Raw genomic sequence first — 25,798 nt, forward strand, 5'->3', positions numbered from 1 at the left:
TGTATTTAAATACAAATACAAAATACTGTGTCAAAAAATGTATTTAAATACAAATACAGTATTTTGTATTTTGAAAATACACAAAATACATGTGAAATTGGTGATTCAGTGCAAGTATCCCTATTATGCTGAAATATATCTGGGTCTATTTTTGAATGCCAAAAAGCATTTAGATGTGTGCAACTGCTTAGAAACTTTCATTTTATTTTACATACCTCACTGTTTAAGATATCTTTGTTATGACAACTTGACATAAACCAGTGCTTCTCAATTATTTTCTGGCACGCCCCCCCAGGAAGAAGTAAACATTTCGCGCCCCCCAACTCTCCGCCGCGACTGTAAATAGTATAATTTGTCTATAAAATGACACATCTGCAAAACATTGTATCCTTATTAACATTAAAGAAAACACAAAAATAGAAATATCGATCAACTTACAACAAAAAATAACTTTATTAACATTGTTTTTTAGTCTGTAACAAAAAAGACTTAAAATGCATCAATTTGCCTGAAAAAAAAAACCCAATCCTTATTTAAAGTATAATATTTTTTGACCATTTGATACTGAAAAATTTAATTAAATATAATCAATAAATAATAATAAAAACTCAAGCGGCTTATCACTGAAAAAGTATTTTCCCCGGGGTCTCCCGCGCCCCCCCTGGTGTTGCTTCGAGCCCCCCCTGGGGGTCCCGCCCCACTATTTGAGAAGCACTGACATAAACCAATACAACACAACTTGTTATAAATCATAAACAATAATTATCAAACTTAAAAAACTACCTAGCTTTGTGGATTAACATTACATTAAACTCTGATTTAAATGTCATTAAGTGTTAATACTATATCAAATATTATTAATACTCGGTCAAATACATATGAACTGAAGAATATTCATGATGCTGTTATAAAACTATTTAACAGAGTATTAACACTTAATGACATTTTAATGACAAATTCAATTTGTATCACTGGTAAAAAGTGGTCAGTTATGTTGTCTTGGTTAATGTCAAGTTGTCATAACAAAGACATCTCAAACAATGTCATCTTTGTAATAAAAATGACAAAATTGAACAAATGACACTTAATGACAGTAGTTATAAACGTGCATAAAATCTCCTTCATGTTCATGAAATGTGTCATGTCATGGTTATGAAGGTGTTATGTCAGCCTTATGAACAACCCTTTAAGTAAATTTATGTTTTATAAAAACATCATAAAAACTTTTCATGTCGTCAAAATGACCCACAACCTAATCAGTGTATATGTGAAGAAATCCACGTATTTACTTCTCACGAGACAAGTGTTTGACAAATTATTCGGCAAACTAATTCCTCTCATCGCTGCTTTTTGATGGTTTTGAGAACAATTACTCACGAGTCGCCCTCTGTCATTTCACAGAATTATACAACGGAGAGCACGTCAAGCATAAAAGTCTTGTAGGTTTACTGGGAAGCCTGCAGGTTCACGCCGTAGAGTAGAGCCATGCGAATTGCAAAAGTGTAAACAAGGCTTCAACTGCACAAAGCTAAAAAGAAATCGGCAATTGTGTGCTGATTCCACCACTTGCCGCGTCACGTGTGAAAGGGCTTTAAAGGAAAACACCACAGTTTTTTCAATATTTTACTATGTTCTTACCTCAACTTAGATTAATGAATACATCTTTTTTCAATATGTGCATTTTTTGCACAGCGTGTCATGAATGTGTTAGCATTTAGCCTAGTTCCATTTATTCCTTAGGATCCACCAAACATGTTTTCCCCATTCAAAGACTGTTACATGAGTAGTTACACGAGTAAGTGTGATGGCACAAAATAAAATGTTTGGATTTTTAAGTGAATAAAAAATGAGAACTATATTGTATGGCGGAAGAGCGCTTAGTTTGCAGCACTTCAACCTCTGGTGCAGTAACATCATCACTCCTGTGAAGATGTTACTGTGCACTGAGGTCGCAATGCGGCAAACTAAGTGCTCTTCCTCCATGCATTGAAAATAGATAGTTATGTATTCATTTGTCTAAGTTGAGGTAAGAACATAGTAAAATATTGAAAAATGGTGGTTTTCCTTTAAGTCAAAAGTGTAGACCTATTTGTCAGCGTTTCACACTCTCTCAGTCGTGCATTAAACTGCTTGCCAACGTGCAAGTGTGAATTAGAATTTCCTTTCGCGACAGTAATAATAACACAAATCACATCACACCCAATAACTCAATCGCCCTTGCTTTTTACATTTCAATTATTGCCCACTAAAAGCTGCACAGATATATTTGCTTACCTGAACTCTGGTGTCTGGTCTGAACTAGTTGATGCATGAAAACAGCACCCTGACTGGTTGACTGGCTCAAAGTATTTTGAGTATTTTAAAAATACAAAAATACTCATCTTAAATGTATTTAAATACAAATTACATTTCATTTTTTCAAAGGCTTTAAAATACAAAATACAAAATACTATTCTGTATTTCAAATACGTATTTTAAATACATGTATTTGAAATACTGCCCATCCCTGGTTATATAAATAAACTACTTTAAAAGGACTTTGTTGTTAAAAATTATTCCGGATGTTACGTGATGATCACGAAAGCCGTGTGTTTATGTTGTTACTGCTGAAACCGTCTATAATAAGAAAAAAACTATACGATGGAATACAATTGTGTGCTTACCATCATTTATCAAAAAATCTTCATCATTTATCACAATACATCCATAATAATTGTTTTTCCTACTATTGAAGTCAATGGTTACGGCAGCTGTGTGCTTACCATCATTTATCAAAAATCTTCTTTTGTGTTCATTAAAATAAAAAAACGATCCCAACCGAGGCATAAGGGTCTTATCTAGCGAAACAATCGTCATTTTCTCCGAGAAAATGTAAAATATGTACTTTTAAGCCACAACTTATCTTGCACTATCTATGTGACATGCCAACATGACTTTGCATATTACGTAATCATGTCAATAGGTCACGCATGACGTATGTGAAACTACTGGCCCAGTGTTTACAACTGTGGAGATAGAGGACCGTTCAGACGTTGTTGTATGTGTAATGATACTAATTCATGTTTTTGTGTCAGTTTATTGTTTAAAATGGTCCGCAAGTGTGCGTTTCACATATGTAACGCATGACTTTTCTACATGATTATGTAATATGTAAGGTTGCGCTGGCTGGCGCGTCACACAGCTGGTGCAAGACAAGAAGTTGTGGTTTAAAAGTACATATTTTTTATTTTTCTTGGCGAAAATAACAACCTTTTTGCTAGATAAGACCCTTGTGCCTCAGTTGGTATCTTTTAGAGCTCTTTGAAGCTACATTTAAAACTGCAATTTTAAACTCTATTAAAACTGTTGAAGGTCCAATAAAGTCTATTAAATTTAGAAAAATCCTAGAAGAAAATAATTTCTTCTCGACTGAATGAAGAAAGACATAAATATCTTGGATGACATGAGTATGAACTCTTAAGTGAGATGGGTAATAATAACTCTATATCCCATAACTATAATTGACACACTTTGTGAAGGGAGTAATAACATTTGTTTGAGTATTATGCTGAGGTATTGTTTGCACAAAGTCTTAAACTTGACAAACATAATAATGACCAAAAAATAACCATATAGCTTTATAGACTAGCTTATTGGCTCTTAAGGCATATGCTCTCTGCTTTGGATAAAAGCATTAGCTAAATGAATAAATGTAAATATAATGACTGTTCTTAAGAGTCGGAAGGAACTACAGCAGCATTTATTAGTAAACTTAAGAACTTGTGGCTGACATCTCAGTTAAACTTTGTCTCCTGTCATTTATCTGATTATCCAGTCTCTAAATATTGATGATGATGAGTTAGTCCAAGGCTGTCTATTATGTAATAGCTGTTGATCCCAGGCACTTACTCATTGCATGAAAACCCCTGGTCAACAGTGAGTTTCAGTCTCGTTTACCTTGATCTGCACCATGCATGTTATTCATTTATCACCACTCAACAACACGAGCGATGCCAACGAGACCTCGTCCCAGCGCAACAGCGGCATTCACGAGCGCAGCGCATGAATATTATCTCGAGCAGCGCGCGACTTCGGAAGTAGGTCACCGATTAAACGTGTCTTGTCAGCTGTGTGTTCTCTCCTCGTTTCATTTCACTGTTGAACATCGATATTATTAAAACAACCCGACAACAGGAACATCGTCACTCGCGGAATGGGATTATTTTATTAGGAAAACCGCGGAGTGAGTGGATGACGAGCAGGGGCGCAATGAACAGTTTCAATGGGGGTATGCAAGACAGAATTTTGGGCCCCTTCCTTTAGATGAATGTTTGATTTTCATACCATAATGTGTAACTATATAAAATTACTCGAGTGCGTTTATTTAATTTTACAGGTCGAATTTGCAACTAAAAATAAATGAATGAAGCAAAAAAAAAAGATTTATTCGAAAAACAAATACCATTTTAATCCGGAAAGGCAGAAAACATTCACGTGATTTTAAATAGATCACTAAAAGAAGAATAATGAATGGAGAGGCATTTCTGAATCTATGGAAATCTATGGAAGGTGCTTTGAAAGTCGCGGCAGTCGAGTTTTCTGCGCGGTTTTAGAAGCTAAATGTGTAAAATTATGTTTAGCCTATAATAGTTCATTCTTCAGAGTTCATATTGATGATCTTATATAGCCTAGTCCATTTAAAAATGTTCTTACAAACTGACCGTATTCGTCAGAAAAACACAAAATAACTTAAATTCTCTTTATGTTGCTGTTCTCTGTATGTATGTGTGGTATTCCGTTCTCCGCTCATGACAAAAAAGCGTGGCCGGCAAAATTTAAATTAATATTACGTTGATCTTTAAGAGTATGCGCTTCGCACGCGCACGCCCTTTGCTGACACAGAAATTGCAAAAAGCACAATCGGCTAAAGTTTTAAATATGACGTTGATTTTTAAAATCAAAAGCATGCTGCAATCAAATGTGCTGGGCATGCAAATTTAATTTCTGTGCACTGAAGGCTGTTTTTTGAAAAGCGATTAAAGATAGGCTAATACTGCATGTTTTGGCATTTCGTAGTATATTGCAGTAGTTTATTTGTAACGTAGTGAGATGCACGGTGTTCTTTTTAATGTTCTTTTTCTTTAATATTCACAACACTTATCAACAAAACATTGATTAAAATTAAGAGACAAATTATATTAAAGAGAAATTCATTTGAAGCAAACGTTTGAAGCAAACAAAAGTTAATTTAAACTTAAAATTATGTCTTATAACTCCATTTGTATCATCATATTAGCCTTCAATCCATTACAACGCCCATGGCGAATTAAATTAAAACAAAACATTAACAACATTACAACAATATTTAAACACAATACTCAAACATAAATATAAAACAGACATTCTCTATTAGGATACATGTTAAAAACAATCTGATATAGCGTTTATAATAGCTGCACTTACTATTTTGGGCAAAACCTCCGTTGCAAACCTGAATAAAAATGAATCACTTTCACTTTGAAAATGATGCGCTGTCACATTAAAACCTGCTTTTAGTCATTTAAAATTTAACTCAATTATGGCTTAGACAATTCTCCTATTTTATGTTTATTTAGAAAATACTATTTTTAACTACACCTATTAAGTTATTGTCCGTCTTAAAAATCGAATAGTTGTCAGCAGTCGCTATGCTAATATTGTATTAACACAAATATTTTTCATTTTTCATGAAACATACAGTTTGGGATCAGCATGAACGCTTTTTAGTGGCATGTGAGATCTTACCTTGAAATGTCAAACTGTAGGGCTGTCGACTATTTGTGGTAACTTTGCATAGCAAACCCACCAAACTGACCCCAAACCAAAATGTTGCCTACTCACCCATATCCATACCCGCACAATCAAAAAAAACACCAGAACCGACAAATATGTAATTGCATCGTCATGCTTGCACGCTGTTTTTTTAAAAGTGTCTCACTTTTACTTAACACAAAGTCATTCACAGAAGTTTTATATTAATTTACTTTACATTTTACTGCAGTGTTATTATTTACGTGTACAATAAAAAAAGGAAAAGTGATGACGGTGGGGCCCCCTAGCATACTTATGGGCCCATATGCCTGGCATACTCTGAACCCCCCCTAACGGCGCCCCTGATGACGAGGTAAATGAAGGATTACTAATCTGTTTTATCTTGCTTGTGCGCTTCTCTCTCGCTCTCTTTCTCTCTCGCTCTCTCTCGCTCTCTCCTTTGGGAAATAACCCTAAACATTTCACTGCTTTATTAATTCGTTTCTTGAATCGTTTTTAGTCAGACTTACGAAACTGTGCTTTTATCGTGCTCGGGACAGAATCGCGAGGTTGGGAGATTTGGCAGCGCTCGGCTTCGGTGTTTGATTGTCACGGTCGGTCGTTCAGTGTCATTTTCAGCACTGACGTTAATGAGTCGTGTTTGAGTTGACTGTGACGGCTCGGTTTCGCAGTTGGGTCGAGGTATGGAGTGGCTATGAGGATCATGGGGTGATGTAAAAAGCGCTGTTTTGAGGCAGATTTTTCGCGTGTGATACGCCCTACGAGCTGCGCGAGCTTCTCGCATCATCATACACCTCCAGCACGCGCTTGCCGCCTTTATCCAGGATTACTTTAATCGCGCTGCAAAAGACCGTCAGCGCTGTACATTTCTTCTTTTTAGACGTGTTTCTTTCCGTTTAGTCTGTTTCTCCACCTCATATCTGCAGTGGAGGAAGGCAGCATCTGTTTGTACTGTACAGTGAGTGAGTTGAGGGTGAATTTCGATGTACACGGAGATCAGAGCAACTTCTTCCGTCTCCTCACGTCAGGTAACGCGTTAACCGCATTCACAAAAGCACAGGCGGAAACCCTTATTTCTCTTTAACGTTTTCATTTTACGCCAGAAACGCCAGATGGCAATCCAGTTATTTGCCAGGAAGTCACGGGCTGATACCCCAATCCAGTAAATGATGAATTATGGACATCAGTTCATTTCCCTTCTTTGGGAAACTAGAAAATAACCATTTAATTTTCCACAAACAGGAGCCAACAATTAATCCTCCAGCAACATTGAGATTTTATCACTCAATTGGATGTGCAGCAGTTACTATACTGTATTATCTAATCATTTGTAACATTCACAGAATTACAGGCTGTTAATTTGGTTTCTTTATGGATATTTTAAATGAAATGTTAAGATATGGTTTATGCATACACAGCTGTAGTTATTGTTTTATTAAAAAAGTAGATAAAAGTTGTTTGACTTTTGAAACACTTTCATCCTTTTTCTTCTAACTCAACTGGTAGAGTATTGCGTTAGGTCCACAAAGGTCATGGGTTCAAATTCCAGGGAACACATACTGATAAAATTTCTCGTTTTAATGCACAGTCAGTCGCTTTGGATAAAATCGTCTGCCATTATAAACAAAAAAGAAAGGAGTAAAGTGTCAGGCTATAATTTTTTTCTGAGTGAACGTCGATCTTCTGTAATTGTGAAATGTGGTTATTTTACTTTTGAATGTGGGTCAATCAACTTGGCAGAGTATATAAAAATAAAACAAAAAGTCACTGTAGTAGTTTGTTTAACCGCAGAATGATTCCCTATCTGGCACGCTTAAATGATTTTAAATGCTAAAGAGCAGTCGGACAGCTGAATGGGATTGTTGCTGAAATGAGAGAATGCCACAGTTGTCATGATAAATGCCTTTCTGTGTCCATATTTGAATGTTTAGTTTTTGGGAATCTCGCATAAAATCTTTTTTTCACGGGTGCTGAAATTGCTCAGTTGGTTGTAAGGGAGAGTTCTGCCTCTGAGGTTGACTGATGGTTATGATGACCTCTTTTATTTGACAGATGGAGTTTCAAATACAGCAGCTGTCAAACCTAATAACCGAGCCCATGAATAAATGAATCTATTCGCACAATCCAGGCAAGCCTGTTACATACATTCAGACTTTTTCAAAGCTCTGAGTTTGATAGTGGAACAATGCAAATTCTTGGCTAAATAATAGCAATGCATCATTAAAAGAGGCACAAATACTCTCTAGGTCAAAATGTGCCAATTGGAAAGACTCAAGGACTTTGGTGCCATTAATAGAAAGAGGTAGTGATCCTCCAGAACAAGTCAATAGGTCAAACCGGTGAGAGTTAAGTTTCATATGAAGTCCAATTAATGGTACTGTATACTGTACGTTTGCCTTCTATCCCTTTTTGTAGTTAATCGAAAAATCTTTGAGATGTTGAAACTAAGTGTTGAATGTGATTCAGAATGTCATAATAAACGTATTCAGTTACGTTTTTCTTTATCTCCGTATTGGATTATTTCATAAAACAGATATTGTTTTTTATCAGGAAGGCTACAATGTAAGACACTGTTACGGCGCATTCACACGGGGAGTAAGCTTAATGGGTGACGTCAAGCGGTGGCAAACTGAATTGTGGATCCTTCGGCGCCGTGTCACTGCCGTTGCTCACGAAAGAAGTTGAACATTTCTCAACTTTTCAAGCGGCAACACGAGTGTCAGCCAATCAGATTGCCTTATGCAAATAACCTAGGCAGAGCCAGACAATTACGCTTATGAAAGACCAGAGCATGTGCTGCGGCATCTGTGATTGGCTGTTGGCCACGCTTCAGACAAGCCTTCCGTTAAGTGTTAACGCTTACGCCCCGTGTGAATGTACCGTTAAGGGGGTCGCACACATAGGGCCCTATAAAATCCGTTTTATTTTTTCCCAAATTCCGTTTTATTTTTTCCCAAATTCCGTTTTCTCCGTTTTAATTTTTGCAAATTCCGTTTTATCCGTTTTAATTTTTGGCAATTATATTTTTTACCCTTTACTTTTATTTTAGTCATAAAAAGAGTGTGCCTTTAATGTTTAAAATGTAAATGATTTGGGGAAAAACTGGATAACAGGATTACTTAATGACTATAAAAGATGCATTTACACACGCACATACACACGCGCGCGCGCGCGCACACACAACTCAATTCAATGCATTGTATAGTGTTGTTGCAGGAGGCTACAACAAGGTGTCAAAGCAGTGGTGCCTTCAGAAGTGCCTTAAACACATCAATCCAGCGGAACGCGATCCATATTTTATACACAATCGCTTGAAATGCATAACTTTACAAACATACACAGGATAGTGATCTGACTTAGGACAGCATGAGCACGCAGCTCTTTGCACGTGCCAGCGAAAGAGAGACAGAGAGGCGCCATGATGCAGATGATTATATTTTTAATGCGAGGGATAGTTAGTTTGCCTCAGCTCGCTTGAAATGCATAAAACTGAACAAATACATGAGGATGCGTGAGCGCGTGCACGTGTGAGAGGTGCAGTGAGACAGACGTGGATGAAAGAGTGCATGTATCTTTGTGCTCACCGTGAACAGAGTGTTGACAAAACTTCCAAAATAACAGTTCTCCGGTCACATAAAAGTCATGTGAGACCTGCTCGGAACTAAGTGCTTAGCGTCAAATTTCCTAATTTTTTCGCTGACGAAAGCAGAGTCGTGGAGAGCCGCTTCGCCAGGGTTTCAGTGTTTGGGAGAGGGTCTGAAACGACGGGAGGGGGCGTGTCGCCCAGATTTACTTTCCCCGGTCTGCATTTCCCCCAGACATACGTTCGTCTCCCACACAAAAACATAATTTTATTCAAAATATGTAAAATTCCGCAAAATTCCGCATTAATACTCGATTCCGTGTTAATTAGCCAATTCCGCGATTCCGTCCGCGATTCCGTGATCGCGGAAATTATAGGGCCCTACACACAGGGCGCACAGCGCCGCGTCGTTCTAAAAATCTCAAACACATTGCTTTCTATTAGTACACTGGCGCCGACAGGTGGCGCCTGTCTGCACCGCCCAGCTACAACTCAGGAAGTTGCTCAAATCCCTGTCGCGCCACAGAGCGCCACTCACATAGTTTAACATTAAATAACTTCATATTTGTCCCAAATCTTTAACGATTAACATTGGCTGCTAATGTATATTTTGCATTTTGAAGTAGATGCTATCTGACGAAGCTCGCGCTATTTAATGTGCACTTCCGGTTTACGATACCTCCGAGTTGTCCTAGACGCGACTTGATGCGGTGCCGAGCTGCGCAGCCGGTGTGCGACCCCCTTTAGAGAAACATGCGTTACGTAACATTTTCATGTGTTTTACTGATCGAGGCTGCGTTCGAAACCGCATACTGTACAGTAGGTACTGAATGAGATGAAGTACCTACAGTAGGTACTGTATAGTATGACTCCTGGTAGTATGAATGAGATTCGGACGTACTACATTCGCCATGTTGCTACATCATGTGACATACGTTGTCATCACGTCATGTCATTCCAGCGCGAAAACAGCCGCATGCCTCTTCTTCTTCGTTGGATAACTCCTCTGCCAGGGCATCATGGGATAGTAAAGTGTCCAGCGTATGGACACTGCAAAATCTAACCGGAAGTAGTAGGTCATCCGGGTACTTTTCGCATACTGTTTTTCGAATACTATGTATTTGGACATACTACTCGCCTCGCCTACTGCTTTTCGCGTACCATATAGTATGGAAGTAGGCGGTTTCGGATGCAGCACGAGTGTCTTAGAGAAACATCATTGATACTTCCTCTTAAATAATGCGGGATGCCTGTGTAAACAGGAATAGCTGACTCAGGCTCGAGACACTTTGGTTCTTACTCATCAATTCTTTTAATAAATAATGTAATAATATTATGTTTTGTTTCTCAGCAAATGTTTGAGCAAAACATCCTCATGCATGTGAATAATGAACAGAGTTATGAAGATCTGGTAAAGAAAACATGAATTCTTGTGACTGTAATGCCCATATGTGGTAAAGAAGAAATTATTTAATTGAAATGTCTATTTGTAATGAATAGTTAGTCAGCGTGATACTACTTATTAAAGATTAGTGAATAAAACAAGTTAAAATCTCAGAACTGTTTTAGCCTATTAAGCGAAAACATTAAATGAAGCCTAAGGTGATTTATGCGTTTTGTTTACTTGGGTTAAAAGATTTTTGTTGCAAAAGGCCAAGACAACAGATGCTCATTAAAAATGTAATTGTTTATTGCATCTACACCGTTTAGTAAGTGCTTTATTCCCTGCCCAATTAAAATTATTTAAAACGTTACCAGTCCAACAGCCTGATTAAGGTTGTACATAAGGCCACATTTATGCTGATTACTCAACATTAATTCACACAGTCAGCCGCATTAATATTAATTTGCAAGTCATAATGGCTCCTGTACACATTATATATTTTATGGTTATGGTTCTAGCTTCTGGAAATTGACCATGCTTTATATTTACTTTATAGGTTTTGCATGGCAAAGTGTGATGACCCATGCGCGACGGAGGAGCTCTTTATGTGGATATAAGAGTGAATCTGTGGACCAGGTGAGCTGTCAGACACATGCTGAAACTATGGACAGAACTTGGCCAGAGCGCCCAATTCAAAAGAAGGCTAAACAATGTCCTTCCAAAAGAGGAAAAGGTAAGGAAATAAAAGGGAAGAACACGGAGAGAGACCGGAAGCTGTACCCCCTCAGGGGAAGACATGGATTGGGCGAAGTAGGCACGCTTAACTGCTGTGTTGTACTGACACGTTTGGATGAAAGTGACACTCGTAAGACCAGCATGAAGGCTCTGCGTAAGACTGAAGGGAAGCAGGAGGAAATGCGGGGAAAGGGAAAAATCTGCAAGTGTCGCAAGAAAACCTGTAAATCTTGCCAGTCAGCGCCTGAACGGAAAAGCAAAGTGAAACCTGATAAATTTGCCTTATGCACAGAATTCATTCTTGAACCTCGTAAAAGGCGGCTAGCCTCTCTGAATGCTGAAGCTGTTAACAGTCTGCTGTTAGACAGAGAGGACCCGCAACAGACATTAAAAGCTTCAAAGAAGCAACAACAGACAAAGGGTGACAGCTCTTTCACTAAAGATACAGTGAAAGATAACATTTCTACTAAAAAAAGGCAAGATGGACGAAAACGTTTGTACTCCGGAAAATCTGAACAATGCAAAAACCCCAAAAAAGCAAAGACTGAGGGTATTGATTTGCAAATTCTTACTGCTCCCACTCCAAAACGTCTCGCAGGATTAACCGCGGCTGCCTTGCTCAAGCTGACCAGCACGTCTGCGGGAGTAAAACGCAGAGGTAAAACAGACAATAAAACGAGTGGAAACGGAGGATTGCGAGGGAAACAGCTTCAGGCTAAGTCACGTCAACAGCAGCACAACTTGCCATGTCAGTCCAAACTTAAAGTATCGCAGCAATGCTGCAGCCTTTGTGAGAAGCAAGCCCTCCACTGGGATGGGAATACAGGAAGCCATGGCTTCATTAGCCCTGGATATCAGTGCAGATCCATGCTCGGATTCCCCCTGAAGCCTGTGAAGGAAGAAAAAAACGAAACTGAAGTTAAATCATATTACTGCTGTTCCCAAGAGAGATCAGTCGAGTATTGCCACAGACTAGCCCTCTTTCTTGGTCAAAAAACCTACCCTGAAACAGATGAACATTCTCTAAAAGGATTTCTACCTACTCCTCACACCCTGGCACATCCAGCAATGCCCATCGGTGCCCATCCTTATCCCTGTTACCCCGGATACTATGTCCACATTGCCCATCACGGGACTCCAACACTTCCTGTTAGTTCAAATCCTGGAACTCACGCACCTTCTTCTGTAACCCCGCTGACAATGTGCCCTAGTGGGGTCCAGAGACCCAAACTGATTCACTCTTCAGTGTCCCATCCTACGGGGATCCCTCATCCGGCATACTGTAATTCTGTGGGGACCTGCTATGGAGAACCGTGCAGGCTCACCGGCTATGCCTACAGACCCACACAACCCATCGCTAACAGAGGCTGCTCGTACAGTGCAGGATGCTCGGGCTGCATGCACAAAATGGAAACAGGTAGGATGGAAAATGAAATGAAAGTTTTTCATTTTGTCAGGCTGCCATAAGAATAAGGAGTTTGAACATTTAAGTGGGGAGAAAAGATTACTTGCTTTTTAACTTTTGTTCCTTTTTTATTATGTTTTAACTGTGGGAAGAGTTGAGTAAGCTGCGGCAGTTTTATACTTAAGTTATCCACTAGACAAGGGGAGAAGAGACAGAGGTAAAATTAATATAGCTAATTATATTTCAGGATGTCTCCTATTGTGTAAAATTATCACAAAGCTATGCTTTGTAAATGGATGGGAATATGTGAACAATTACGTTTATTAATGAATACATGAACATAAATGGGTTACTCAAAAAATACAATTTAATAAATTAATACAATAAAAAAGAGTTTTAATAATGCATTATTTTGCCGCTAAAGATAAAGTGGGGGACACAACTGGCATGTCTTACCTAAAGTCACCATGCCTTCTTTTCTGTATCATGGAACGACTTCTAAAATAAGACAAAATGTAGGGTTGGACTAGATTTTATCCAAAAGAACTGATTGGATTATTGGGGGTTGTGGCTAGAAGGGATACAGCAATGGCCAAATAATTGTGAAATCCTGTCAGACGAGCGATGTTTTTTCCTAATCCTTCCTCCATACCTAACCATAAACCCAACATCTTGCAAGATTTAGGCCGTAGCTGTATCCCATCTAGCCAAAAGCGAAGTTAGGGCATGTTGCTAATTGCCGCAACCATTTCCAGGGGCAAAAACTAGTCTCCGATAGCACCACACTTACGCTATTCCTCGTGACAGGAAGTGAAGAGAGGTAATTTTGAGGAGGGGAGGATTTTAATGTTTTTGATTAAAGATTATGAGGGCAAATAAATAAAAAAATATGAAGAGCACAGATAAGTCATTTACAAACATCACTACAAGTTTTTAATTTCAATTTCACCGTGACTTTAATTTTCCACTACAATTTTCCATCTCATGAATTTAGGCCGTAGCTGTATCCTATCTAGCCAAAAACCGAAATTGGGCAACGTTGCGTATTGCTAATCCGTGTGAGCCTTTCCCGGGCAGAAACAAGTCTCCAATAGCCCCGCTTTTACTCCATTTCTTGTAACAGGATTTGCAGAGAGGTCATTTTGAGGAGTGGAGGAGTTTAACGTTTTTGATTAAAGATTATGAGGACACATTAAAGGGACACTCCAATTTTTTAAAATGTTCTTATTTTCCAGCTCCCCTACAGTTAAACATTTGATTTTTACCATTTTGGAATTCATTCAGCCGATCTCTGGGTCTGGCGGTGCCACTTTTGGCATGGCTTAGCATAATCCATTGAGTCTGATTGGACCATTGGTATCGCGCTTAGGGGTAACCAAGGAGTTTCGATGTTTTTCCTGTTTGGAGCTTGACTCTTCTGTAGTTACTAAGACCAATGTAAAATTAAAAGTTGCGTTTTTATAGGCCGATATGGCTAGGACCTATAATCTCATTCCGGCGTAATAATCAAGGACTTTGCTGCCGTACCTATTAAAAGTTACATGGGGGACTATTTTCAGGCACTGCGTAATATCATTGCGCCTGCTGCAGCCATGTTACGGCAGCAAAGTCCTTATTACGCCGGAATGAGAGTATAGTTCCTAACCATATCTGACTAGACAATCGCAACTTTTAATTTTCTGTCGGTCTTAGTACACGATGTAACTACAGAAGAGTCACGTTTTAAATAGGAAAAAATATCGAAACTCTTTGGTTATTTTTGAGCGCAATGCTAATGGTCTAATCAGATTCCATGGATAATGCTAAGCTATGCTAAAAGTAGAGCCCGACCGATTTATCGTTTTGCCGATTTTATCGGCCGATATGAGCATGTCACAGATATATCTGTATCGGTGTATAAGCCGCAGATATGCGCCGATATGAACGTTTGTTACAGAACACATTAAATGCATTTGAAAGATGTAAGTACTTGTTTGTCCAGCAGAGTGCGCCATACTGGTTGCTAATGGTGACCCAGATCACTCACTGTAGTGACACCAGCCAATCCCCCACCCCCTTCACTTCAGTCAGTCTACTCTCTTCAGTCTCTCAGTTCAGGTGGCATGGAAGCAGTCACGCAGTGTCTTCTTCACAACATTTTTACACCTGGTATTAAGACGCGCTTTGGTCGATTGGATTATAAATGGACAAGAGAGACGCATTCCCGCTTACATTTGGTGTTTTTAATCCGTCTCTTTGTCGACGCAAAACGCAAGCGGGAGAAATGACGCAATTGATTCAAAAAGCTCGCGCAACTCTACACCCTTGCTAAATAAAAGAGGCGGAGCGAAGACGCTTTAGTTTTATAAAAGTCTAAAGTTTGCACGGAACCCTGGGTTTGTGTTATAAAAACGTGCACAACATTAAACATAGCGTACATTAGTATGTGCTCCGTCAATCATTGTTTTCGTAACTGTGAGTGGCTAACTAATTTGTGAAGTACACAACTTACTGTAAAGCCAAAATTAATCAATGACTTCATAAGTTTCTCTTTATAACGTTATTCTTGTCAAAACTGCAAATGATGCAAGTTTTATGTATTTTGTTCTCTTTGTGTTTTAAAGTTATTTATAATAAGTCAAGTTTACTGTTTAGTGCACTGATATCCAACTAATTTTGGATAATAAAGTTTATTGTTAACTTCTTGCCTATAGTACATATCTTTGTCACATCAATATAAGTGTTGGATCACCACATTTGTGAGTGATCACCACATTTGTGAGTGATCATTGCATTGCATTGTATTTATTCATATACAGTATATTATGTTAAAGTATATAGTGTATTCTATGTACAGTACTGTAGTATAATATACTGTAGTACATACTGAACTATAATTAGGGATGCACCGAATCCAGGATTCGGTTTCGGATTCGGCCGAATACTGGGCTTTTTGGCGGGGTTCGGGTTCGGCCGAATCCTAGATTTTTTTCCCACCGAACCGAACCCTAGGCTTGCGCTACGCTGGTCGACGTCACGCAGCCGTTGATTACACACATCGGGTGCTGACGTGGAGATGAGCTTTTTCTTTCGGTCAGCTGGACACACCAAAACTTTTAAACACCGCTGAAAACGCCTTGAGGACCCCAAATGCCAGCTGTTTTTCAGCCGAGCGCTTGGTAGCTGTGATGCTTCAGCTGTGAGCCGGTTGGTTGCTGTGGTAATGTCCCGCCCCTCCTCCACTGTAATTGGACGGCCGTGTGAAGACTGACATTGACGAGCGGAGCTTCTCACTCAAAGTTAAATATAGTTTTCAGCGCGGAGCTGCTTGCTTATTGGAAAAACGAGCGTGTCGCAACGCATCGCTTTCATTATGCATAGGCTTATGGTTATTGTCAAAATAGTTTTTCCAACTTGTCATCCTGGCATAATGTACAGTTAAAATTAAATAAAATGAAAAAAAACACTGCTGTGGACGTTTTTTACTTCATTAATGTGTTTTACTGTGTTGGAATAAGGATGCGAGTAGGATTCGGTATTCGGTTTCGGATTCGGCCGAATCTTAAACGGTGGATTCGGGATTCGGCCGAACCTAAAAAATCTGGATTCGGTGCATCCCTAACTATAATATACACATAAAGAATATCGGCCGATATATCGTTATCGGTCTTTTTTTACTCCCTAATATCTGTATCGGCATCGGCCCGAAAAAACGCATATCGGTCGGGCTCTAGCTAAAAGTGGTACTGCCAGACCTGGAGATCGTCTGAATGGATTCCAAAGTGGTAAAAATAAAATGTTTAACTCTAGGGAAGCTGGAAAATTAGCATAGTTTCAAAAAAGTGGAGTGTCCCTTTAATAAAAAAATAATAATAAAGAGCAAATATTATCAGTTCTTGAGTAAAATGAATCTTAGGGCAATTTTGTTTCTAATATGAATGGAGTGATTTCCACATCCATCAATCCACACCAATCTCTGTATCCTCAGTCATGACCTGTCTTTATGAATGAGCTCATGCAGGCTCTAATATGAGCGATCTAAAAGTGTTTAACACACAAGCTCAATGACATGACGAGATGTGAAAAGCCCCGTTGAGTTTGTTTCAGTGGCTTGAATGTGAGAAAAATGTACTGAAATTCCCTTCCCCAGCCACGTCATTGTGGCTTCATGTTCCCTGCAGTCTGTTCACCGCTGGTTTAAATGTGAGTAATTGTCACAGGTGGGGAGGGCGCTGGTTATTTTCGTTGGCTGGAGACTTGAACTGTCTGTTCATTGTGAGGTGGCAGCTGTGGTTTCGCAGCCGCCTGTGAACCTCGGCACAGGCAGAAAACTCAGCAGACATGGTCCCTTGGCGATTTTTAAGCGTACAGCTGCACTATGCAGGGTCATTTTTTACTGGCTGTAATCTCCGTTAATCAGATGGTAATCTGATATTCTGTAAGTTTCTTGTATGCAGAGCAAGACTTCATCTTGACAAACAAGGCAAAGACATTTTTGTATTACTGTACCTTAGGCTCCCGCATTTGCTTTGATATTGCATTAGGGGTGCAAATCGTGTTATGTTTGGAACCGAAGGCATTTGTTGAAAAAGTTGTATATTTCACAAACATAATCCACTCTCTACTAAACAGTTTAATATAGAATGCCTAAATAATTATTAGGGGAGCTTAAATTTATTAAAGCTCTCTGTATAGGAATACTATATAAGAAGTAATGTTTTCCTGCAATTACATTTCACACCTGAGTGAATGTACAATGAGTGCACTCTTAACATGCATACCCAGTCTCAACCCTCCCCACTATAGAGGTCAAGTACTGTGAAAAGGTTTAAATGTTGTTATATAAGTCGGCAGCATACAATTACAGCACACAAACTTGCATGTTATTGTGCGCTTTTAGTCTGGAGGCTTTTTGATTTGGTCACAATAGTTTTTTTAGGGAGGAACTATTTGAAAAGTGAAAGAGACACATTGTAAATGTTTCCAGCTTGGCTCATGAATATTAATCAGTTGATGTAAAATTCACCTATTTGTGAAGTAAAAGCAAAGCATGCTAGTAGCTAGGGATTACTGCTTACAGTAGGTGAGAGCGGGGAACAAAGTTATGCTTTTTGGCTTTGGCTCTATCATTAAAAAAATATTCAAGTACGATTAATCTTTTTTTTACACAATCTACACTAGGGCTGGGCAAAAAAATAGATTTTTCGATTAATCCTTTTTTAAAACGTGGTCGATTCAAAATCGATTCTCAAAGACCAGAATTGATTTTTCTCTTTAATATTTATTTCCACAAACATTGAACGTAAGATTACCGTTAATCTAATTACTAGTCTTTTTCACTAGTTGTCACACTCTTTTTTTGCCTTGCGCGATTGTAAACTGCTGTTCACTGTTCTTTTTTTATTAATATAGTATTTGTATCATTGAGTTGAATCGAGAATCAAGTATAAAAACTGACCCGAGAACCGTAATCGAAAATTGAACCGAAAATCGAATTGATAGCGTGTGAATCGAAATCGAATCGATCTAGAACATCTGAATCGATACCCAGCCCTAATCTACACACACATCTGTGCTACAAATGAACAGTTAAAGTTTGTTTATGGGTCCTACTGTTATAATTGATATATATTTACACATTTATCCATCCATGATGCTTAATCTAACCATCCTTGTATTATGCATTAATGCATAGAAATATATTTTTTGAAAGGGTTGCACAATTAAGACAAAAAAATCATAATTTTCAATTATTTCCCCTGATTTTGTTTTTACAGTTATCATTTTGATTAATAGTATTCATATTGTTATCATTTCATTATCGTATTGTATACCTGAGGCTTAATTGTAACACCGTGTTACAACTAACCCCAATGTGTAAAAATGTTTTCAATCCTAGCTGGCAGTTACTAGGAGTTGCTGACATGTTTCAAAATGGTGTTATGTTTTAGGCAACAAGACAGTGATTAAAATAATAAAAGGTGGATTTAGTGACCAAACTCAGAAATCGAACAAAACATAAGATGAAGAAATTTACTTCCATGCCTCCAAAACACTCTTATTTCAATATCCTAATGAAAACACATCAAAACTTTTCCCAAATTCACATGAGATCATCTTTTGACAGTAAGAGAAAAAGATCAAAAGCACAGATTGCTTGGCTCTGTATAAATACTGTATGTAAAGTAATTAACCTTGTGTTAGTTTGTGCCCCGCTCACCCCTACTGCTTGCCAGTTCATGCCAATGGTTTATGTTAAAACCTTAAAAACAAATGGTTAGTCATGTGTGCTTTCTGTTCATTGATATACTGTAAAACCCTGTGATGGGTTTGGTTGATAATATTGATCAGTTCTGCTCATCTGATTATTTGCACAGGAGCTTTGCCCTGTTTAAGTGTTTAAAGTCACAATGAAAGTGAAATTAAAAACTTGAAATTTGTTTGGAATATGTGGTATTTTTTTACAAATGACTTATCTGTAAGCTTCGTTACTTTAAAAAAATTCATGGCCCTCATAATCTTTACTTAAAAATGCAGATCTCCTCACCTCCTCGAAACGATCTATCTTCCAGTCATGAGGAATGGCGGGGCCCAGGAAAAGATTGCAGCGATTAGCAAATAGCAACATGACCTGACTTTCAACGATCCAATCAATTCTCGATGGACAAATTCAAGTCCCGCCCTACCTTTTCTTTCAAATTCAGAAGCTGTTTTGACTTGGATATACATCACAACGGGGAAAATAAGACAATCACTACTTCCGTTTTATTGTGGCTTTAATCAATCTTACATTACTAAATTAGTGCAGTAAATTAGGTAATGAGTATAAGTAATAAAAGGACATTAGTGAAAATACAGGATTTGTCAGATGAGTCACTCAGTGAACTTTGACCTAATGCTCTTTTGACCTCACATACAGTATATAAAGCACATTAAATGACTGAAAACGAAACTATTCATCTGGCTTTATTCCTCTGGCTTTATAAACAGATTTCTGTGTATATGGGCAGCAATTGGATATGAAATCAAAGTGTTGTTTTTCTTTTTGAATTACTCGTAATGTTTTCAGACATGCATGCAACATTTGCAATGAAAAGCCCAGATAAGCCAGATGAAGAGTTTCGTTTTCAGTCATGTATTGTGCTTTATATACTCTATGTGAGGTCAAAAGAGCATTAGGTCAAAGTTCACTGAGTGACTCATCTGAAAAATCCTGTATTTTCATTATTGTTGTTTTTATTATTATTGTAATAGGATTGTGTGATAATGTTATTATCAGTTTTTTCTCCACCTGAAAAGGTAATTTGATAAGGCAAGGAATTGCGTCTAATTTGTCTATAAGATTCTTTTGTATATGGTTTGATACATGGATTTCGATTCAGTCCAATATCGATTAGTTATCAATATTGATTTTAAACTTTTTTGCACACATTGAATTTATTTGATGTGCTGTTGTGATCAGTGGCAGCCGTGACTTATTTTTTCGAGGGCGCATTATACGAAGTTCGTCACGACATGTTTGTAGTCGGTCATGTGTGTGGTTCGTAATTTCAAAATATGTGTTCGGCGCGTGTCGAGTGAACCTGTGTGCATCACATGTGTTGTCAAAATAAATGCCTGCTGCAGATGCGTCTAAAGGGTTTATGATAAAAGAGACGCTCGCATTTGCCAGATACTCGCATAATCTCATGCGTAATCAGAGTTTACGGTTAGGGAAGTGTCTTGCATGTATTTTGTGAACCTGAGCGTCTCTTTTATCATAAACAGTTTTGACGCGTGGGCAGCAGGCACTTATTTTGACAAAACACCTGATGCACATGGTTCACATGACGCAACAAACACATATTTTGAAAACACAAGCAACACACATTACACTCCCAAGTTCAACACTTATTTTGAATTTGAGCCTCTCGGAACAGCAGTCACCAGCCGCCACTGGTTCTGATGGATGTAAATAAGAGTACATACTTAGAATCTAATAACAACACGATGCAAAACGTAACAGGGTCAGAGTACATAGTTACACTGTCACTTTAAGACCTATGTAATACACAGATCCAATTTACTATTACACATGCGTTTACTTTCCACGTTTTTTGTATTCACACAATAGACTACATTTACAACGATAATCAGGGATTTTTTAATAATTTTTTGTAAATATGCCCGTTCAAGGTCAAGGAAACATGAACCAAGTATTTGCCTGATATGTGAAGCTTTGAGACGTGCTTTGCATGGCACTTTGGACTTCATACAGCGCGCAAGCAGCGCATTGAAATCTGTTTTCTTAAATATTTATATTGGCAAAGCCTAAACTTTTATGACGATGTAGCACTGGCCCGTGCAGGGAAATGACAGTTCTGTCAGCTGTTCATAGCATCGTTAACGCTTGCCCCGGGCCATTGGGCACACCTTACAAGCCCTGCCTGAAGAAAGGAACACACATAAAGAATCGATTCAGGGTTTTCTAAATCAGTATTGTTTTGATAAATAGAAGATCGATTTAAAATGTGAAAACTGATTGATATAAATTTGCAGGTCAGAGTTCACAAAACTCCCTAAAATGTACCAAAAGGCGTTTTCGGTCTGCATCATTTGCATGCGTATGAATGGAAGTCAGTGCCATCAAAAGTTTAGTGTGACCGTGACATTAGAATGATTGAAGAGCTAGGGTCTTTTCCTCCTCATTTGACAGCTGCCAAACTGATACACCATTTTTCTACATCTCCACATTTGCCACTCAACTTGAATGTTTAACTTTACCGTGATGCTCATTCAAAAATTCACATTTCTTTTTTTTCATGTTGTAACATAAGAATGCATCACATGTACAGACTTACACTATTTGCCTAAGATGTCCAACTCCCACTGTTTTCCCATCACAGAAGGAGGTTTCCAAAGATTGGCTCATCCTCCAAAGATTGCTTTTTAAAAAAACCAAGCTTTGCATTTACCTCATCTGTGGATCGCCACATTTGTAATGCGGGATGTGGTAAATTGTGGATACATGAAAATAGTATGACACTTTATTATTAACAAATAAGTGTTATGTCAGTCAAATTCAATATTCTCAAGGCTGAATTTAATTGTGGTTACATGCACTTGGCTTTGCACTATAACTGCACTAGCCTGCAGTGTTGTATTACATCATCCAATATGGTGCATTGTATGTATGTTTATGATTGTGAAATACATGTTGGGACATTTCTAAACCAAACATTTTTACTCCCTCCAACCCCTGCAGAAGACTACTCCTACCCACTGGATGACCACAGCTCATCTATCAGCATCCCTCCTGCCCTGCCTCTCTCCATCTGCCCTATCTCTAATGTGCCTCCGCCCACCCAGCCAGTACCCCACCTTCAGACACCTCTTGATGATGCCAGTCGGGCACAGGTGCAGATTAGAGTGGGTCGGGAGTGCCCTCAAAGGGCCAAACCGCCCAGCGGCTCTCGGTCTGGGGTGCGGGACTCTGCTGTTTGCCCCCACATTAAGGATGGCCAGCTGGGAGCAGTCCATGGCAGCACAGCTGCCAAGCAGTCTAAGATCAACCGTCGCCGGGCAACAAACGGCTGGTTGCCAGTTGGTGTGGCAACAGAGAAGGAGGTATTCATCGTGGTACGTACTCAAATTCTTTCTGTCCTGGGATGGCATCACTACAGACTGGCTGGGTCTGCCAAATTAGAGTTTTCAAATAGTGCACCCAAATATGAAAATTCTCTCATAATCTACTCCATCCCAGATGATTGAATTACTTTTTTTCAGTAAAACATGATTTTGTGAAAATAGTGACATCATGTGCTTTTGTTTTATTTGCTCAGACAATGTCTGATTTGCCAACTACTCTCCTGGCATGCATAATACAACGCTTTTAATAATGTTCGCAAATTTTGAAAACGTTGTCGTCTGTAGGTAAAAAAAACATAAACAGGTTATTTTGATCAAAGAATTTCTAAACATACCGTCTTTACTGTCTGTCAGTCACTTGCATTCTGACTGACATCTTTATAGCTTCATGCAAGGCTTATGGATTATGGGCTAACATGAAGCTTAGTAAATGATGACAGAAGCTTAATTTTTGGATGAATTGTCCCTTTAAACAGTAGATTTAGTCCAGTTTCTTTAAAAAAAAATCCAGATAATTTACTCACCACCATGTCATCCAAAATGTTGATATCTTTCTTTGTTCAGTCGAGAAGAAATTGGTTTTTTGAGGATAACATTTTTAGGATTTTTCTCATTTTAATAGACTTTAATGGACCCCAACACTTAACAGTTTTTATGCAGTTTAAAATTGCAGTTTCAAAGTACTCTAAACGATCCCAAACGAGGCATAAGGGTCTTATCTAGCGAAACGATTGTAATTTTTGACAAGAAAAATAAAAAATATCCACTTTTAAACCACAACTTCTCGTCTATTTACGGTCCTGTGACGCGCCAGCGCGACCTCACGTAATCTGTCATCACGTCAAGAGGTCACGGTTGACGTATGCGAAACTACGCCCCAATGTTTACAAGTGTGGAGAAAGAGGACCGTTTCTACGTTGTTGTATGTGGAATGATACTAATAATGTCTTTGTGTCAGTTTATTGTTTAAAATGGTCCACAAATGTGCGTTTCATATATGTAACACGTGACTTTTTCACAGCATTACGCAATTACGTGAGGTCGCGCTGGTGCGTCACAGGACTGGAGATAGACGAGAAGTTATGGTTTAAAAGTGCATATTTTTATTTTTCATGTCAAAACTGACAATCGTTTGCTAGATAAGACTCTTATGCCTCATTCAGGATCGTTTAGAGTCCTTTGAAAATGCAATTTTAAACTGCATTAAGACTACGTTTACACGTGGGCGGCTATTTTCATAAACGGACATTTCAACCTCTCCGGTTTCAAAAATGATATTGTGCACACTTGTCAGTTTTCAGAAAAGTGTTAATTTACACGTACCCGCGCATATATGCCGTCAAGAGAAGCTCAAGCGGACGTAAGCCAATCACCAGCAGCGCTGGTGGTGACGCGGACTGGTTCTTTGTGTTGGAGGGAGAAGTTGTTGCAGTAGGTGTTTGATGATGTCATAGTACCGCGAGAACGATTCGAAATAGACCTCTACGTGTGATTTCTCAACTCGGCCTCGCGGTACGTTGACATCATTCGTATGTCGGTTTTTGCAGCACCGCATGAAGTCGAACGCGCGTAAAATTGCTGACCTCCGAGCACTCATCTCTGCTCTTCGACATAATAAAGCAGCTGTATTTGCAAACACACGAAACGAGTTTGCACGAACATAAATGTGATCTTGGAAGCATTCAGAGTAGCAGTCACATGTAAACATAGGTCGCACTTTTGATGTAGATGCGAGCTCTGGCACATACTCTGTGACGTTGCCTGCTTAAACATCCATTTGTCTCAGTTAACATGCAACCGAAGATTTTCAAGATCTCCACTCTGGCCGGAGTTTTTAGAAACAATTGGTTTCAGAGGCGAGTTCTCCGTTTGCGTGTACACGAGGGGCACAAACGAAGCTAAATCTCTCAGTTTTTAAAAATAACCATGTACATGTAAACAGGGCCTAAAACTGTAAGGTGTTGGTGTCCGTTAAAGTCCATTAAAATGAGAAAAATCCTGGCATGTTTTCCTCAAAAAAAAATTCTTCTCGGCTGAAAGAAGAAAGACATCGGGGTTTTGGATGACATGGTGGTGAGTAAAATATCTGGATTTTTTTTAAGAAAATGGACTAATCCTTTAATATAAAATTTAATTTACGTCCTTACTGTATATTCTGTTTGATTCTGTATGTGAAATCCAGAAAATATATCAACTAATGATGAGATTAGGAGCATCAAAGTTTGATTTCAGGCATTGATTTCAATCTTTGACATGAAATTACTCAGTCAATATTAAATATATCAAGGTTATATTTTCACAGTGTGTTTTTTACATTATGTACAATGATTTTATGTAGAAAACACTAACAAAAAAAACTTCAGCTGGGTTTTCACAGTCAGGATCACATAGTTACATACAATAGACTGTGAAGGTCATTGTTTACAATTCTTTATATTATAATTGTGTTAAAGGGTGAGGACTCAACATCCCTGCGTCGGTGCTATGAAGGAGTACAGAGAGATGGGGAGGTGATCAGGGTTAGAGACACAGTGCTGCTGCGCTCAGGTCCCAGAAAGAAGTCCTTGCCTTATGTGGCTAAAGTGTCTGCCTTCTGGGAGGATCCTGAATCAGGTATCTATTTTATCCTAATACTGACATAATAATACAATGGATGGGATAATGAACACAACAGCACTCACTGAAAGAGTCAGGGTTCTTGATGTTGAAGAGACACAAATGTCGATAAGCGTTGATTTGCATTGTCACAAGGCACTTTTCCCACATTAATGGCTTTTAGTGACTGCTAAACCCGAAACCAGTAAAATCTCCTCCGCTTATATTTTAGGGGAGCTGATGATGAGCTTGTTTTGGTACTACCGCCCAGAACACACTCAGGGGGGTCGCATTCCCAGCATGCACTGTGAGGTGAGTCTACAATTTACCCATGGCACTGCAATGTCAACATTTGACTTCCTTTGATTATGACTTTCACACAGGAAGTACTGAAGGCAGCACAAGCTTCCGGTTTACAGCACAGAAACTGGGCCACTGGACAAACACGTGACTCACAACAACCTCAAAAATGTTATGAAATCCTCCACCCATATGGCCACTACTGTTAATATACTGTTTATTTATTCATTGCAATAATCATATTAACAAGCTTACATGCTCCAACAACTTCCATTTCTGGATCATCATAAATTAGATGAAGATTTTCTATTTTCCTTTGTATTTATTGCAATATTAAATGCCTGTGTTTTAAGCATGGGGTTTCTTTAGTTGAAAACAAAGTATTGATGCAGTGTACATT

At 38.6% G+C, this 25,798-nt stretch overlaps 1 protein-coding gene across 5 annotated transcripts in view; it reads left to right on the forward strand.

Moving 5' to 3' along the window:
* Positions 1-25,798, forward strand: part of bahd1 (bromo adjacent homology domain containing 1) — a 49,536-nt gene that overhangs the window by 17,654 nt on the left and 6,084 nt on the right. Inside the window, exons 1-6 of one of the 5 annotated variants that reach the window (XM_055172231.2) lie at positions 10,705-10,827; positions 11,314-12,909; positions 22,121-22,494; positions 24,957-25,116; positions 25,331-25,410; positions 25,482-25,769. In XM_055172231.2, the coding sequence (XP_055028206.2) occupies positions 10,815-10,827; positions 11,314-12,909; positions 22,121-22,494; positions 24,957-25,116; positions 25,331-25,410; positions 25,482-25,607 (2,349 nt within the window). In that variant the 5' untranslated portion in view covers positions 10,705-10,814 and the 3' untranslated portion in view covers positions 25,608-25,769. Of the gene's footprint in view, positions 1-3,947; positions 4,077-6,186; positions 6,819-10,704; positions 10,828-11,313; positions 12,910-22,120; positions 22,495-24,956; positions 25,117-25,330; positions 25,411-25,481; positions 25,770-25,798 lie in introns of those variants that run through there. The other 4 variants (XM_055172230.2, XM_055172229.2, XM_055172226.2 and 1 more) reach the window with 4 other exon arrangements.

This window comes from Misgurnus anguillicaudatus, chromosome 7, assembly GCF_027580225.2.
Source record: "Misgurnus anguillicaudatus chromosome 7, ASM2758022v2, whole genome shotgun sequence".
Taxonomy (NCBI): Eukaryota; Metazoa; Chordata; class Actinopteri; order Cypriniformes; family Cobitidae; genus Misgurnus; species Misgurnus anguillicaudatus.